This window comes from Morus notabilis, unplaced genomic scaffold, assembly GCF_000414095.1.
Source record: "Morus notabilis unplaced genomic scaffold, ASM41409v2 Scaffold137, whole genome shotgun sequence".
NCBI classification, from domain to species: domain Eukaryota; kingdom Viridiplantae; phylum Streptophyta; class Magnoliopsida; order Rosales; family Moraceae; genus Morus; species Morus notabilis.
This window is the reverse complement of record NW_010358172.1, coordinates 593,718-611,717: the sequence shown is the minus strand read 5'-3', so window position 1 is coordinate 611,717 and position 18,000 is coordinate 593,718. Positions and strand designations below refer to the sequence as shown.

The window sequence follows — 18,000 nt, the reverse complement described above, 5'->3', positions numbered from 1 at the left end:
GGAGAATTATTTTGAAATTGAACTTTAATTGCAAGTTTGACATTTTTCCTATTTATGTGGGTATGCTGCTGAAATTTCTTTAAAAAGTTGTTTTTAAGCTAAAACTCAATAGGAAACCAAACCCATGAATTGGATTTCAATCTTTAAAGAACCCCCAAACTGATTATAAAATTGATTGGAAACTGATTTTGATGGATTCCGGAGAATTATTTTGAAATTGAACTTTAATTGCAAGTTTGACATTTTTCCTATTTATGTGGGTATGCTGCTGAAATTTCTTTAAAAAGTTGTTTTTAAGCTAAAACTCAATAGGAAACCAAACCCATGAATTGGATTTCAATCTTTAAAGAACCCCCAAACTGATTATAAAATTGTTTGTGAAATTTAGATTTGAGTCAAGGCACACTAATAGGAAACAATTAAACATGATTGAGCTTAATTCATTTTAGGAATGAGAAATACTTCCTAAGATATTGCTTTTGTGATAAAGCTAGTGGAGAAGGTCAAGTATTAAAGCTTTAAGGAAAGCGGTGGCTAGGAGAACGGAAGGCTAGTCTAGGTTTGACATTCGAGAGGTAGGATATTATTGTCCATATCATTATTAGCCTCATTTTAAATGATTTTGGCCCATGAAAATGTTTTAGAACAAAACATGTTTAAAGAAAATGATTTCAAAAGAATAGCATAAGAATGCTATTAAGTTTTCCAATGATTTTGGAAATGAGATTTTAAAGAGTATCATTTCTTAAAATGAAATATCTTAAGAAATGATACAAAACATGGTGGCCTCAGAGATCGGGATGTGGGAATCGCATCATTAGGGGCAGGTCCCGAAACCCATACGGATCCACTTCTTGTTTAGGGGAACTATGGCTCTGCATTTTCACTAGACAGACATTTTACCGCTTATTACTCAGTGGTATGATGAGCTGCACATTTTCATTATACGGATATTTTCTACTATGTGAGTATTTTATTTTTAAAAATAGATGATCGGTTTCGAGTGTATGTTTTCAGGCCGTGAGTACCTTTATTTAAAATGTTTTATAATATTATATCTTATTGGGCCTTCCGCTCACCTTTATTATGTTTTCAATGTTTTAAACCCCTCCTCCAGAGTTAGCAGTTTAGATTTGTAGCGTGACAAGTGGATGCCAATGGATTGAAGATGCGAGATTCAAAGCGGTACGTTTGTTTCGGATTTACGGTTTTAATTTCTGAGATGTACTGTATTTCTGTATGCAAACTGTATTGGTCGACATTGTCCCTGAGTTGTATTATTTTTCTTGGACTTAATGGACTGTTCTAAATATTATTTATGAAAGAAAGTCTCCGGAGCAAACTATATTGATATTTATGTAATTATTTTGTAATTTGGTTAAACAGTCTAGTTTAATTAAGTTAAATTTTAAATTAAACCACAATAATTACGGCCCTATCCTTGGGGTCGTGACATAAATCTTCCTCTAGTAATTGGGAGGAAAACGATTTATGTTCTTGTTTAAATATTTTAAGAATAAGTAAATTAGAGGGAAGACTTTAATAAAAAAATGACACTTTTTTTTGAATCTCATTATTAGTTTTTAACATAAATGATATTCAGCTCTGCACAATTTCGTTTCTTGCGGCAAAGCTCCATGTTCTATAAGAAGAGGGGGGGAAAAAAATTCCCCACCTATACTTGACAAACAAGCAATAAAAAGCACTATTCACTTATAATAATCCCATTTCATTGAAAATGCTATAATTAATTTATGTGTAAATGAAATTCTTTAGATACCGTAAAGTAAATATCACTTATCTTTCTAAAACTATGAGAAATTAAACATTCATCTTTCTTTTTTTTCTCGTTTATTACATAAATTCATTTAAAAAAAATCTTATGAATTATTGTATACGATTCAATTCACTTTTCTTTGGATTTTTTTTCCTTTTTCCGCTAGGGACTTGGATTTGATTTTTGTGTACCTTGCTTAAATTTTAAAACGTATCAAGAAAAAAAGGATCATGGACACGCGTAGGCTGTAGATAACTTGGCCCCCACACATTTGTGATTGACTCATCGCACTAAAACGACAACATCTATTCATCAGGTCAAAGGTCCCCAGTCCCCACCCATTTGATAAAACAAAGACAAACGTACGAGCGTGTAACCAGAGGTGGTGCGACTGCACTTTATCAATTGCCAAGTGTTCCAACAGATGCTGACGGAGGCCTCGGCTTCGAACACGTGTCAGACTTTGCAACAAAAGATCTCCAATACGTAGGGGAAATCCTGAGTGACGACACGTGTTGTTTCGCAGACGTCAAATGATGTGAAGATTATCCCACGCGCATCGTGTTGCAATACGCACTTGTGTGCTCACCAAATAGAAAGATGCCATGTGGCTCCTGCGTCCATTTTTGAAACTATAAAGGTAGGTGTTTCATTGGTGCGACTCGCTCGACCCTAGGTTTTCTGTATTTTTTTTCGTTGAACCTTTATTCAAAATTTCTAGTTACAGTCTGACGTATAAGAGTGACGATTTGAATTATGTTATTGGTTTTGTTCACTTTGTAGATTTGAATTTTTAATTTAAGTTAAAATATGATATTTTTTTAAAATTTTTTATTGTAGCAAAAAAAAAATTAGATGTGATATTTTTTTAGAGCTTTTTACTGTAAAAACTTAAAACTGAAAACTTAAATCGGTGAAATGAACGAGGCCTTAGAGTCATGTTTATTTTAGAATTTGAGTTTTATTATAGTAAAAATCTCTTAAAAATAATTATATTTTTTTAATTATAGTAATAAATTTTTATATAAAATCACATCTCAATTTGAATTAAAAACTCGAATCAGCGAACTAAACAGACCCTAAATTTACTAGCTTGAGGGACGTGCCTTAGGCACGACCCGTTATTAATATTATTTTTTCACTTTCCAATTTGTATTTTTTTAAAATATATTTAAAATGTAAATATGATAAGTTATGTTTCAATACAAACACGTTTTTTTCTAATTGTTTTATTAATAAACAAATAAACATGCTAATAATTCAACTTATTCCTTTTTAAGTCAAACTGAAACATTACATGCAAATTATTTTTTTTAATGTCAACAATTTTTTTTTTTTAGAATAATGCCAACAATATTTTAATAATGATAAACATAGATAAACATATAGCCAACTTATAATTATTTTTCAAACTAAAAAAATGATATTCACAAAAAAAAAAAAAAAATTAATAACAGTGTAAAATTATTAGGAAGCTTTAACTTTTAACTAAAATAAAATTATGGTTCTATAAAAAATCAACAATTTCACGTTATCCATAATGATGGTTGATTAAATGAGTTGAACAAATATATACATCTTCTTTACTATAAGTAATGTAGATATATAGTAAAGACTAATAGAGACTCAAAAGTGCAAATATTTATGAAAGTAAATAATAATAATAATAATAATAATAATAATAATAATAATAATAATAATAATAATAATAATAAAATGAGGTGTTTAAAGAGCAAATTCATCAAAAATTATTTTAATGGGATACAATGAAAAATACAAATTTAAAACAAAAAGAAGAAGGAAAATAATATTTAAAATACAATTAAAGAAAATAAAAAAAGAGCTGAAAATACAATTTATTTAAAGAAGACGAAGGACGAAAATAACATTTAAAATACAATTAAAGAAAATGGAAAGGAAAAAAGCTGAAAAATACAATTTTTTTTATAAAAAAAAGCTTGAAAGCAATTCAAAAATATTTTAATGAAAAAAATACAATTTTAAAAAACCTTAAAGCAAGCAAGCAAAGTTAAAAAAAAAAAAAAAAAAAAAAAAAAAAAAAAAAAAAAAAAAAGCAAGCAAGCAAATAGTTGAAGTACTAAAACTCAAGAACCTCATCCGCTCTTCTTTATATAGTAAAAGATATAGCCATAGGGAAATTAACTAATTAAGTTCACGTGTTTTTACGTAAAATTATGTTTAATTAACTTAGTTGTTAAAGTACAAATAATTAAGTTGAGGTGTTTTGACATAAAATTATGTTTAATTAACTTATGAATCTAATGTAAACGAAAATGCAAAACATTAAATTAATGAGCAAAATCCACCACCATATATATTGGAAAAAAGACAATAATAAAGAACAAAATTTACTAAATTCAACTTAATCAAAAAAATAAATCAAATAAACAAATAAGAGTTGTTTATAAATGATAATAAGCGTTGTCGAGCCACAACTTCGCATAAATAAAGTGGTAGACTCTGTCTTTTTGTGGGACTCGCGTGGGGTCTACCTGTGTATTTAGAAGTTGCAGTCTATAGTCCTACAGAGTTATATATGCCCGTTTATTTGACTAATTTGAGTTTTGTTACAGTTTAAAACTTTCAGAAACAGTCACATTTAACTTTTTTGTTACAGTAAAAAACTCTCACAAAAAATTACATTCCAATTCAAATTAGAAACTCGAATCAGCGAACTAAACGAGCTCATAATAGTACTATAAATTATTTTCGTAAGGCATATAAAATTCATGGAAGAATGAGAGTAATAGAGCAAAATTTACTAAATTTAACCCAAGCAACTAAATAAATCAAATAAATAAATAATAATTGAGTTGTTCAAAAATGATAATAAGCTTCGTGAAATCACAGTTCCGCAGAAATAAAGCGGAAGACCCCACTTCATGTGGGACCCACAAAGGGTCCACATGTGTATCTTGAAGAATTGCAGCTTTATAGCACTGTAATACTACAATAGGGGTTGTTATTTTGCAACAAAATTTAAAAAAAATTTAAACTCGATTTACAATTTTATTTAAATTCGTGTTTTTTTTTATTTTATAAAATTTGAGTTTGAACTTGAGTTTGAATTCGAATTTGAACTTGAGTTTGGAGCAAAATTCGAGTTCAAGTTTTCCTTTCAACTCGAGTTCATAAACTCAAATTCAAGTTAATGAACAGTGTTTTTTCTATTTTTAAAAATGTCATAACTTTTTCGTTTTAATTCTGATTGAAATGATTTTGTTTCTATGCATTCACAATGAAAAGACAAGTAAAACCCTACCCATATACCCTATTTAAATTTTTTATCACCATTAAGTTTTTATTAAAATACTATATAAATACAAATTTAAGTTTTGACTCACTCAAACACAAACTCAAAAAGATTTTCAATTTAAATGTGCACATCCAAACACAAACTCAAGTTACAACTTCAACTCAAGTTATAACTCAAACTCAACTCAAGATCATCACTCAAGTCACTTTAACTCAAAAATGCAAAAAACAACCCCGTAGTGCTTTAAGTTGTTTTCTTAAGGGAGATAAAACTAATGGAAATTTGAGGGTAAGATGCATATCAACATTAAATTGTCGTGCCTAATGACATGGAACAAAGCCAAGCCATAGTGCTCTCCCTACTTGTAAATTGCAATAATTTTGGTTTTTGTTTTTTTTGTTTTTTACTTTCGTCATCCTTTTTCCCGAACACACTATACTCAAAAAGGATTATACACCATGTTATACTTAAATTATATTAATTATTAATAATAATCCAACCCTCTCTCGAAATATTAATTTATAGGGGTTGTTCTTTTGGAGTGTAACTTGAGTGTAGTTTTTGAGTTGAATTTGAGTTATAACTTGAGTTGAAGTTGTAACTTGAATAAAGTTGAGTAAAGTTGAATAAAGTTGAAACTTAAAAGAATATGAACTTGAATAAAGTTGAAACTCAAGTTGTATTTTTTTGAATTTTTTAGACAAAAAAACAACTCCTAAGTAACTTGAATTGTGTTTTAATTAATAGCTCGTTTGATTCATATATCAATATAAACATTTAAATTTTTGTTAAAGAATATTATAATTAAAAGTTTGAATTGCATTAAAACTTATGAACCAAACAAAATGCTAAATAAGTGACACTATCAAGATAAGTATATTATGATTAATACCACTAATCGTGGGGCATAATAACGACCGGCCAAGAGCTCTCTCACTTAAAATCTATCAATTGTCACTTTTATAGTGAGATGTATAATTATACATCTCACCAACTTACCAAACATGACTCCCAACACAACCCATTAAAATATTACTCTGAACTCCCGTTTTTCTCTAAAGAAAATTTAAAAAAAAAAACATATTACGCTCGGGTAGGTGGACACAACACAATGCATATTTCCACATGCACTTACGATGAGCATTTACGTACCACAAAAAAAAAAAAAAAAAAAAAATCCATTGCATATTCGCTTTTCTATTTTACCTCATCAACTTCTCTTCAAAACACATTAAATCCGAAAATTCTTCACTAACCCGGTTATGCCCGTAAAGTTCTTGGTAATTATAATCCGTACTTACTCAATTTTATCTCAAAGATATTTTCATTTATTTCGCTCATTCGAGTTTAAAATTTAAATTTTATTATAATAAAAAGCTCTTAGAAACAATCATATCTAACTTTTTTATTATAATAAAAAATTTTCACATAACATCACATTTTAATTTAAATTAAAAATTTCAAAGATATTTTCATTTATTTCGCTCATTCGAGTTTAAAATTTAAATTTTGTTATAATAAAAAGCTCTTAGAAACAATCATATCTAATTTTTTTTATTATAATAAAAAATTTTCACATAACATCACATTTTAATTTAAATTAAAAATTCAAATTAAGGAACTGAATGAGCCTTAGTCCACTTTAAGCTAGAACATCGAAAGTGAGAGTGTGCTAAAAAGGAAAGTCGGGTCTTTAATTGTCACACAGATGAGGTTTATGATTGGCTGCTAGGTCCACACTTCTAAACATGTCACGCTTCATCCTTCCTAAACAACAAGGACGTTATTTTTGCACACTCCACTTTCTTCTTTTGTCCCATGCCGTCACCACATGATAGATTTTTTCTCTTTTGTTCCATAAAAAAAAAATGACGATAGAAGTCGTTGGAAGAGACATGGAAACCCCAAATCGTCACACGTGTAAGAGAATCATTGAAAGAAAAAAATAAAAAAAAAATAATTGTTGGGGAAAGTGGACAACTTTTTTATGACATATTTATGTAATCAGAGTAGTTGACATGATTTAAAATAGACAGAAATTAAAATTAAAAATTAAAATCAGAATAAATTATTTATTTAAGTTTCACGAATTATAGTCGAAATTAGTCTTAATTTTATTCATGTGTTTATTTAGACTTAGAATTAGAATAAATTATTATAGATTTACTTACCTACTCTTTTAGTAGATTTATTTGTGTTGAACTTTTTTTAAAAAAAATAATTTGTATATTATGCTATCTTAATATTAAGATAACTAATTAGTAATTAAATTTTTTTAATCATACATAATTACACCCATATTTTTTTAATTAGTAATTAGAAATTCTAATGGCCTCGATCTCCATGAATCCTTGAAATGATGTTGTGCAATCAATAGGTAAAACATAGTTTGATTACAGATTTAACAAATAAATATAAAAAACAAATAAATAAATAAACTTGCGATTCAATAAAAAAAATCACAATGATTTATGTTATTGACTCACCTTGAAGAGAAGAAAGATGCTCTTGATTGTTGTGGATGCAATACTGTGTTTTGAGGAGAAGAAAATATCAGAGAAAGTAAACAAAGAGATACAAGATGCTTAAAAATAAATTAGAACATTTTTAATTTTGTACTTTTTACTTTTCTATTCATAAATTTATTAGTAGAATTAAAGATAAAATTACAATTCATATTTACTATTAAAATTAAGAGTATTAATTGATAGGAGTGAAAAGAGTATTAATCTCATTTTTTAACCCTAAATTAATATGAGATTTATATATTTTTATTCTTATTTTAAGATAAAAATAAATAAGTAAATACGAAGTTAATTTCAAGATTCTCATTTACCACTCTCGAAACATGCCACTAGTGGGGTCGTTTCAACCTAACATCATAGTACGACACGTAGAGGCTCAGATATTTCGAGCCACGAAGAAAGATATTTCCGAATCTGGGTCCAAGACACGGGACACGTGGCGATTTCCACCCGCTTTAATCCAAACTTCTGATGCCATTCCTCGATTACCTCCCACTGTCTTTGAGCAATACAAAGCGAACACGTTTCACCTAACGAATTGAAAGATGACACGTATCATGGTCCTGTCGCGTCTACGGCTGTTTTTCAGCCGATTAAGGCCACGTGTCAATGGCTTCCCTCATAGTCGCCTATTTATATAATCCCTCGTTAGGTCGTCGTCTTCTTTGCCATGGCAAGATTAAAAAAATGAGTGAGAGGAACCAGAGGTTGAGACCAAGCCCAGCGAGTCAGGGATCGGACTCGGCCGAGTCGGGGATACTCAACGAGAGAATATTAATCCTCGTGTTCAAGTCTATAAAGTGGGATATCCACACGCTCTGCCTCGCCGCGTCGGTGAACCGGAAGCTCCGAGCGGTGGCGAATCGGCTGTTATGGCGGGAGCTGTGCTTATTCCGCGCTCCGCGCATGTTATTAGCATTGACTAACGGTGCGCCGAACAACCGCATTGAGGGCGGGTGGCAAACACTCGCGAAGCTGATGTTCTTCTGCTGCGGGTGCGTGTCGAGCACGCGGCACTTTAGGGTGAGCAGGCCGTTGCAGGGGCACTTCGTGAAGGCGTCGCGGTTCTCGAAGACTTCGGGTCGGAGCTTCTTGCCGAAGGCTTGTCGGGGCGACATGCTGTTCATGAGCGACCCGTGCGAGCACCCGATGGGGACCGACGGCGGCAAATCGGAGGACGATTTGGGGATCTACAGAGGCGTGTTCTGCGGGTTCATGAGATCCAGGACCAGGGCGTGTTTGATCAGACGGCAGGTGGGGCTCGAGGAGAGGCTCCGGTGTCCCTACTGCGGGGCCCGCGTGTGGAGCATGACGTCGGCTCGGCTCGTCCCCAAAAGCGCTGCTCGGAGGCTCGGCTCTCGTGACGGCGGTTTGGAGTACTTCGTCTGCGTCAACGGCCACTTACATGGGGCCTGCTGGCTCGTTCCGTTGTCCGACGACGATAACGATGAAGAAGGAGGAGAAGAAGAAGACGGAAGCGACGATGATTGTGGAGGTGAAGGCGGGGCCCAGGGAGTTGGTTGTGAATCTTGTGATGAATATTGGACGGTGGAGAATGGGAAAAAGGTCTCGAGGCGATACTGTGATGATGATGATGGTGATGATCATCAGGAAGCTGTTGGGGATGGGCCCGTTAATTAGCATTTCTTCGTTTTACCGATATTAGCATTTATATGAATTTTTAATTTTTAAGTTTTTATCATTAAATTTTTTTTTAAAATATCACAAGTTAAAATTTTTAAAAAAATATTAAAAGTAATTTTTTATAAAATTTTTTAATTTTAATAAAATTAAAATTAAAAATTTAAATCGATAAAATAAATGAGATTTTATTTTAACGGGGTTTTGGTTCTAATTCAACAGAGGATGAAGATTTTTCGTTGACTTGGGAGCAACGAATTTTAACGTTTAGGATCAGATATTTTTGTTCATATGAGTTGGAAAATATGAGAGGATGATTCTGTATACTTTCCGTAATTTTGTTTTTTTCCCTCCCTCCAATTTTAACTTCCCTTTATTCTCGTGTGGCGATTGTATATTATTATTATTATTATTTTTGTCATTTGGCAATGTAAGGGAGGGAAATTTGGACGAGGAGATTTATGAAATTTGTGTGGGAAGCTGGCTTTCAGTATTTTCTTTATGTAAATTGTTATTTTCGAAATGAATTAATGGATCGCTAGCTTGTACGTGCTATCTAAAAGCATGCGATAATTAAGGACATGTTTAGTTAATAAATTAAAATTAGAAGATTAAAATTATTTTTGATTCATATATTTTTTTAAGAGAAAATATTGTAACGAATTATGAATCATAATTTAAATTAGAGTATAAATCTTCCAACCAAGCCAAACAACTCTTAAATGTCCATGAATAAACGACGTTTAATGTATGTTCTATTATCACATAACCACTTTAATTATCATTATATTATAGGAAAGCAGAAGACAGATGGCAATATTTCTGAATTTGAAATTTTTTCGTATGAGCATGGACCATGTGTGATGTACCTCTCTTGAGCTTATACTGCAGAGTGCAGAGTCCCACGTGTCAGTGTTTTTCTTCTTTTGAGTATGCCCTAACTTATCTGTGTTGTTCTCTCTTTTGTTTGGATTCTCGATTCACATACAAATTGTCTTATTTTTATTTGTTATTTGCTGCCATATAGCAGGGGAGTAAAAGGAAAAGAAAAAGTTTTTGGGAGTTTGTATGCTTTTTTATGCAATGTTAACATGGAAGAAAAATCAATCTTTCCGTCTTTTGTTGTCTTTAATCTTGGTTTTAGTTCTATTGCCCATAACTACTATGGCCGTGACGTTTTTCTTCCTTACATTGTGATTGGTTTCTAAATTATAAATCGTTTCTCTCATTTCTTTTTATCAATCCGTTCACTTGGCTGATTCGAGTTTGTAATTCGAGTTGAGATGTGATTTTATATGAAAATTTTTTACTGTAGTAAAAAAGTTAGATGTGACTGTTTTTGAGAATTTTTTACTGTAATAAAATTTAAATTCTAAACTCGAATTGGTAAAGTGAACAAGATCATGTGTTTTTGCTGTCGTTTCCCCATTTTGTTACCTGGCTTCCTGTTTTACTTTCCTCAAATTTATTGACGTTCTTTGCTTTTCTTCAGAATGTTGTGGCCCGTAGGTTTTTAAATTTATATTCGTTTTCCAATTTTGTGGTTTTCATTGTCGTTTTTTCATTTAAGTGTCATTTTCACATTATTTTTGTATTGAAAGTATAAGTTTTTTTCTTGTTATTTATTTTTATCGATTCCCAATTTTGCGATTTTCATTGTCGTTTTTTCGTTTAAGAGTCATTTTCACATTATCGTTGTACTTTTTTTTTTGAGCAACACATTATTGTTGTACTTGAAAGTATAAGGGCATGTTATTTTTGTCTAAAAAACTTAAAAAAGACAACTCAAATTTTAACTTTATTTAAGTTCACGTTATTTTAAGTTTTAACTTTATTTAATTTTACTCAACTTTATTCAAGTTCTAACTTCAGCTCAAATTTGGCTTGTTCGCTTGGAGTTTAACTTGAGTATTCTTGAGTTGAATTTGAGTTATAACTTGAGTTAAACTTGTAGTCCCGTTCACTTCGCTGATTCGAGTTGAGATGTGATTTTATGTGAGAGTTTTTTATTTTAGCAAAAAAGTTAAATGTGATTGTTTGTGAGAGCTTTTTACTGTAGAAAAACTCGAATTCTAAACTCGAATATGCGAAGTGAACAGGGCCTATTTGGTTGTGTACATTTGAGTTATGGTTTGAGATAAGAATATTTTTGAGTTTGTGTTTGAGTGAGTCAAAACTTGAATTTGTATTTAGATAGTATTTTAATAAAAACTCAATGCTGATGAAAAATTTTAATAGGGTATATGGTCGGGTTTTATTCGTCTTTTCGTTGTCAACGCATAGAAAAAAAATCATCTCAATCAGAATTAAAACGAAAAAGTTATAACATTTTTAAGAATATAAAAAATACTGTAATGTAATTTGAGTTCGAGTTTCTGAACTCGAGTTGAAAGGAAAACTTGAACTCGAGTTGAAAGGAAAACTTGAACTCGAATTTTAGTCATAAACTCGAGTTTAAACTTTAAAGAACATGAACTCGAATAAAATTGTAACTCGAGTTATCTTTTTTTGAGTTTTTCACTCAAAAGAACAAGCCTCTTATAACTCAAATTCAACTCAAAACTACACTTAAGTTATACTCTAAAGCTCCGTTCACTTCGCTGATTCAAGTTTAGAATTCGAGTTTAGATGTGACTTTATGTGAAAATTTTTTACTGTAACAAAAAAGTTAGATGTGATTATTTGTAAGAGCTTTTTACTGTAGAAAAACTTGAATTCTAAACTCGAATTAGCGAGCCTCTGCTCTTGTTTCGAATTTTTATGTCGTTTTTTCTGTTTTGCTGTACCCTATATTTTTCCTGTCGTCCCCACTGTCTCGTTGTCGTATTTCTATGACTTACGTTTTTATGACTATTTTTTATTGTTCTGTTCTTTTACTGCTATTTTATTTCATTGATATTTATTTATATCTAGTTATTCTGTTTATAATATTTACATTTGTTGTCATTAGTAATATTTTCAAAAAAAAAAAAATTAATATTGATTTTTCATTAATTAATTTTTGAAAAATCCCAAAAAAAGGAGAGGGTCATTTTGGTCAAAAAATAGATTCAAATGTACCGGTAACATTGCGAGCGCGATTGTAGCGAGACCAAACACGCTTCCGAGCTTGTTGGCGCCATTGGAAAACTCTTTCTGATCGCTAATCTCCACCAAATGTGTACCTCAACGCCCTTCACTGCTCTTCTAAATCTTATCGTCTTCAATTTCGCAGAATCCAGAGCCGCCACTCTGATTCTAGGTCTGGTTTTGGAGATTCCTTGTTTTGGGATTTGCTTGTGTTGATTTGTCAATCTGACCATGAATTTTACATATTTTTTTTTAGGGTTTATGCAAAACATATTTTACTATCTTACGTTTAATTTATGCTTCCGGTGATAATAATTCCACACACAATTTCTTTTGATACAAACGATTTTAGAATTGAAAGAAATTCCATAGCGTCTGATTTTGATCAGTCTAATGAAGACCGAATTTCGCTTTTTGGCCTATTCAAAGGAGCCGAATTAGTATTTGCATAAAGTTTAATTTTCTAAAATTACTTGAATCATAATATCAATTTCGTAGCATATAATGTGTGGTCATAGGAATTGAAATGCTCTCTCACAGCAGGAAATCTTGACGTCTCCACAGAGGGCGAAAAATGGCGTCTCTTCAAGATGTTAGCATGTCCGCGGCCATTAACATCTTGTCTGCATTTGCATTCCTTGTCGCTTTTGCTCTTCTGCGGCTTCAACCAATCAATGATAGAGTGTACTTCCCCAAGTGGTATCTCAAGGGGATTAGAGGAAGCCCAACTCGCTCTGGAGCCCTTGTGAGCAACTTTGTCAATTTGGACTTCAAAACATACGTTAAGTTTCTCAATTGGATGCCCGCAGCATTGAGCATGACTGAAGCGGAGATTACCGATCACGCCGGGCTTGATTCGGCCGTGTTCATTCGGATTTACCTACTTGGGTACGTGCACTTCCAGGGTGGAGTTTAGTTTTCCTTCAGGAATCTGCAAAAAATGTATCCTTTCTTTTGTATGTTTTAACTCTGCTAAAGACTAATTTGACCGTTTGCTTCACCTTTCTTTTTGGTGTTAATTTACTAGAGACAGAAATAGGTTGTATATGTGTGTGTGTGTGTGTGTGTGTGTATATATATACATATTTTGCTTACTATTGCATTATCTTTCGATGTGGACACAGTCAAGGATATGAATCCGGTTAATAACGGTATTACCAAGTTGATTACCTGATGTTTTCGTTCTTTTATGTTGCAGCTTGAAAATTTTCATCCCCATAACCTTGCTTGCTCTTGTTGTTTTAGTGCCTGTCAATTGGACGGGTAACACATTGGAAGGGATAAAAGATTTAACTTTTAGCAACATTGACAAACTCTCAATATCCAACGTTCCATCTGGATCAAAAAGGTAAGAGTTGATTTTGTCTTTTTTTTCACTTTTAGGCATGGAATTCCTTTTTTTTTTTAAAAAAAAAAAAAAAATGAAGATCGCGACACATTATGCTTTGGTCTGTTAGCTGTCAAATAGGAGGGACGGAAAAAAAGAGAAGAAAAGAGAGATTTTAGTTACACAGTCCATATTCTATGTATCAGAATATTAAATTTCAGTTGCGGTAGGCAATATTTACAAGGACTCTCCTAATTATATTTTGCTTTTCTGCTAAGAATATTAGGTTTCTTTTTCCCGATCTTTATAAAGATAAGATCTTATGTTGTTCCAATAACAGGTCCAAAGTGAATGTCAGGTTCCTTATTTATGAATAATAAAACTGTCACGTTACTTCCAGGTTTTGGGCTCATCTGGTAATGTCATATGTCTTCTCATATTGGACGTGCTATATTTTATATCATGAATACAAGAGGATAGCTTCCATGAGGCTTCGATATTTAGCATCTGAAAATCGTCGTCCAGATCAATTTACGGTGAGGTTACCCTGAATGTGGCCCGTCACTTTTTTATTTATTTATTTTTTATTTTTTGTAATTAAATTAGACATTAGTTAGTTCTTTACATTTTGGTTTTGTCCAACTCCCAGGTACTTGTGAAGAATGTTCCCCCAGATCCCGATGAATCAATCAGTGAACATGTTGAACATTTCTTTTGTGTAAACCATCCAGAACATTATCTTTTGCATCAAGTATGTATCCTTATACCGAGTTTTGCCAACTAACTATTTTATGCTTCAAGTTTAACTGGTGAAGGAAGCAACACAAAAAGCTTTAAAAGTAGTCAAACAAAATAGAAAAGAATAATTATACCGACTTCTTTTCATGTTTTGCGGTATACATTTCATGCATTTAGCATTCCCGCTATATGTTTTCAGTTAGATGTAGTCTTTCCATAAAGTATTTTTTTGATGTTTTTTCAAATTGCAGGTTGTATATAATGCAAATAACCTTGCAAAGTTGGTTGCAAAGAAGAAGAGTCTGCATAATTGGCTTGTCTATTACCAAAATAAGTACGAGAGAAATCCTATAAAGAGGCCTACCACAAAGGTTTTCTTACATAATATCCTGAGATTTCTGAACTGCATATTTTTTATCATCATATCTTTCTAACCGTATTTTTCAGTTAATGTTTTGTGACGTCTTATAGACAGGTTTCTGGGGCCTTTGGGGAAATAGAGTGGATGCCATTGACTATTATACTGCTGAGATTGAGAAGTTGACCCTAGAAGTTAGTATTATTTTCTTATCAAAAGCAAAAAAAGAAATAAATTTCTTTTATAATTCCTCTATTCAAAGTTCTCTTCCCCACTTTAACGAATATAGGAAAAAACTAATGGTGGATGCTATTTGTTTGATCTGTTCTGGACGTATAATGGTACATGTCTTGTGCAGGAAAATGCAGAAAGAGAAAGGGTTACAAGTGATCCAAAAGCTAAGGTTCCTGCAGCATTTGTTTCGTTTAAAACACGATGGGGAGCCGCGGTTTGTGCCCAAACTCAGCAATCAAGTAATCCTACAATCTGGTTGACAGAGTGGGCTCCTCAGCCACGTGATGTCTTTTGGGACAATCTTTCAATTCCGTATTTTGAACTCAGCATCCGAAGATTGCTCATGAGTGTTGGTCTCTTTTTCCTTATCTTTTTCTTTATGATTCCGATAGCTTTTGTTCAATCTCTAGCCAACATTGAGGGAATTATGAAGGTTCTTCCTTTCTTGAAGCCACTAATAGAGAAGTAAGTGCCTTCTACCTTTTTTTTATACAACACATATTTTGGCAAAACTTTCCTGCTAATGTTTTGCTGCCGCCTGTTTGTTATTTGCTCATGACCGAAGCATCAAATGCTGGAAATTCTTGTTTCAGGAAGGTTGTCAAGTCCGTTATCCAAGGATTTCTTCCGGGCATAGCATTAAAGATATTCCTTATTCTACTTCCAACAATTCTCATGACTATGTCCAGAATAGAAGGTTTTGCCTCGTTATCGTCTCTGGAAAGGAGATCGGCTGAGAAGTATCATTTGTTCATACTTGTCAATGTATTTCTTGGAAGTATTGTTACTGGAACAGCATTTCAGCAGCTTGAGAAATTTATAAATGAACCTTCAACAGAGTAATCATGCATCTTTTCACAACTTATATTCAGTTGAAAAAAGAAGAAGCATCTAGTACTTAATTCTTTTGTCAATAACATCATGAACTCTTTAAAATTGCACAATTTGGAGTTTTACATTGTTTATGTGTAATTAAGGAATTCCCCTCCACGTGAATGACTAAGATGCATGCTTTAAAAGTTTTATGAGGCAAGTTTTCATTGTTTTTTGTTTAAATATCTTTTGATTGTCTACCTAAATTTAGTTCCACTTTTTTGTTTCGAATCCTTGTGCTTCTTGTTCTTGTTCCTTGGTAGAAGGTTGATGAATTACCAGCAGCTTTGATTCAGTTGACATGTTTAGTACATTATCCTGCATCGGAATTCACAAAATTTTCTATTTAGTGATGAGATAATAATCTGACAGGAAATATTATGCTACTCCTACAGATTTACAAAAACTATTGGTGTCTCAATCCCGATGAAAGCAACGTTCTTCATGACTTATATAATGGTTGACGGTTGGGCTGGAATTGCTGCAGAGATCCTTAGATTGGTTCCTCTGGTTATCTTCCATCTCAAGAACACATTTTTGGTTAAGACAGAAGAAGATAGGGAGAAGGCAATGGATCCTGGTTGCTTGGACTTTGCTACATCAGAACCTAGGATTCAGTTCTATTTCTTGCTAGGACTTGTATATTCTGTTATCACGCCAGTGCTTCTTCCATTTATTGTGGTCTTCTTTGCCTTTTCCTTCATGGTTTTTCGTCATCAGGTGCGTCCACTCATACAGCGGTTGTCTATAATTTGAATACGTGCAAGTATAATCGTTCAATTATCTTTTGCAAATCTTCTTGTACCAAATTTATCTTTTGTGGTGCTATTTACCTCTTCTTCTTTTTCTTTTTATTTTTTGGCCAGATTATCAACGTTTATGACCAGAAATATGAGAGTGCTGCGGCCTTCTGGCCTCACGTGCATCGACGAGTAATTATTGGATTAATTATAGCTCAACTTCTTCTAATGGGATTGTTTAGCACGAAAGGCCTTGCAAAGTCAACATCATTGCTTATTGCACAACCTATTCTGACTATTTGGTTCCATAGATTCTGCAAGGGACGTTTTGAATCTGCATTCCTGAAATTTCCATTACAGGTTAGTGAGGAATCTACAAAAGAAAGTCTATTTTATGTCAAACTTGGGTTTTTACTTGGCTTCTCTTGGTCACCGGGGGGGTTTAGGTGGGGGTTGCGGGTTCAATTCCATATTGTATAAAAAAAAAAAAACAAAGAGTTAACATGAAAAATGATTCTATTTTCAATAAGATTTGCCGAAGAATTCTGATCATTATATGAGAACGATTCTCTTTTCAATGAACTTTGCTGACAGGACGCAATGGTGAAGGATACACTAGAACGGGCTACACAACCAAACCTCAATTTAAGAGCCTATCTTAAGGATGCTTACGTACATCCTGTCTTTAAGGGTGGGGAGTTGGAGAGACCCGTCGCCATTGATGAAGAAGAGAGCAATCCACTTGTAGCGACGAAGAGGAAGTCTTCCGGGAATAGTAGACATGGTTCTGAGACCGGCTCTGAAGCCGGTGTACGATTTTAGTGAAGTTCATTGACAGTGTCGTATAGTATAATCTTAATTCTGATCTGTCTAATTATAGTATTAGAAACATTTTTTATTTTATTTTTTATATTGTTTTCCATAAACATAGGAAAGATTCGTGTTAGAAATTCATTGCTCATCAACACGGTTAAAAATGAAAATGTTGATATGGTAAAAGTCTGCTAGACTTCTACTTGAGTGTATATATGCTTCTTCTTCTCTCCATTAATGATGTTCTCTAACCTCTGTTTTTGTCCCCTTAACTATTTGTTTTTAATGGGTACTCATGCTTTACTTTGTATTGGTATCTTTCATTCTTTGAAATAGTAGCTCGTTAGCTTAAAAAATGCAGCTAATAATGTCACGTAAAAGTCAAAAAAAAAAAAAAAAAAAGATTGATGAATTGGGAGTCATGAGTATATAATAACCCCAACCCAACCCAAAAAAAGTAACCCGTAGCATTATTTTTTAATTTTCGGCCCATTATACCTCCAATCCGAAGTGTTTGGGACGGATTATAAGTTGGGCCCATAACAACCTGCAACCCCCAATCCAACCCGCACAACACAGCCCAGGCTTAGTTTGGCCCATTAATATTACTTCCCGCCCGCGCTCTATC

At 32.7% G+C, this 18,000-nt stretch overlaps 2 protein-coding genes across 2 annotated transcripts; both read left to right on the top strand.

The window, feature by feature from the left end:
- Nucleotides 1-8,259: 8,259 nt before the first annotated feature.
- Nucleotides 8,260-9,273, top strand: LOC21407753 (EID1-like F-box protein 3). Its single transcript, XM_010092068.2, has one exon. It carries the CDS (start codon nt 8,267-8,269, stop codon nt 9,218-9,220), a length of 954 nt encoding a protein of 317 aa, XP_010090370.1. The 5' UTR covers nt 8,260-8,266; the 3' UTR covers nt 9,221-9,273.
- A 3,590-nt stretch (nt 9,274-12,863) lies between these two features.
- LOC21407751 (CSC1-like protein At4g02900) lies at nt 12,864-17,381 on the top strand. The gene is made up of 11 exons (XM_024161613.1): nt 12,864-13,177; nt 13,488-13,637; nt 14,017-14,152; nt 14,266-14,367; nt 14,606-14,725; nt 14,826-14,906; nt 15,071-15,411; nt 15,540-15,785; nt 16,215-16,539; nt 16,686-16,919; nt 17,154-17,381. The coding sequence occupies exons 1-11, from the start codon at nt 12,864-12,866 to the stop codon at nt 17,379-17,381; spliced, it is 2,277 nt and encodes a 758-aa protein (XP_024017381.1).
- Nucleotides 17,382-18,000: the final 619 nt, after the last annotated feature.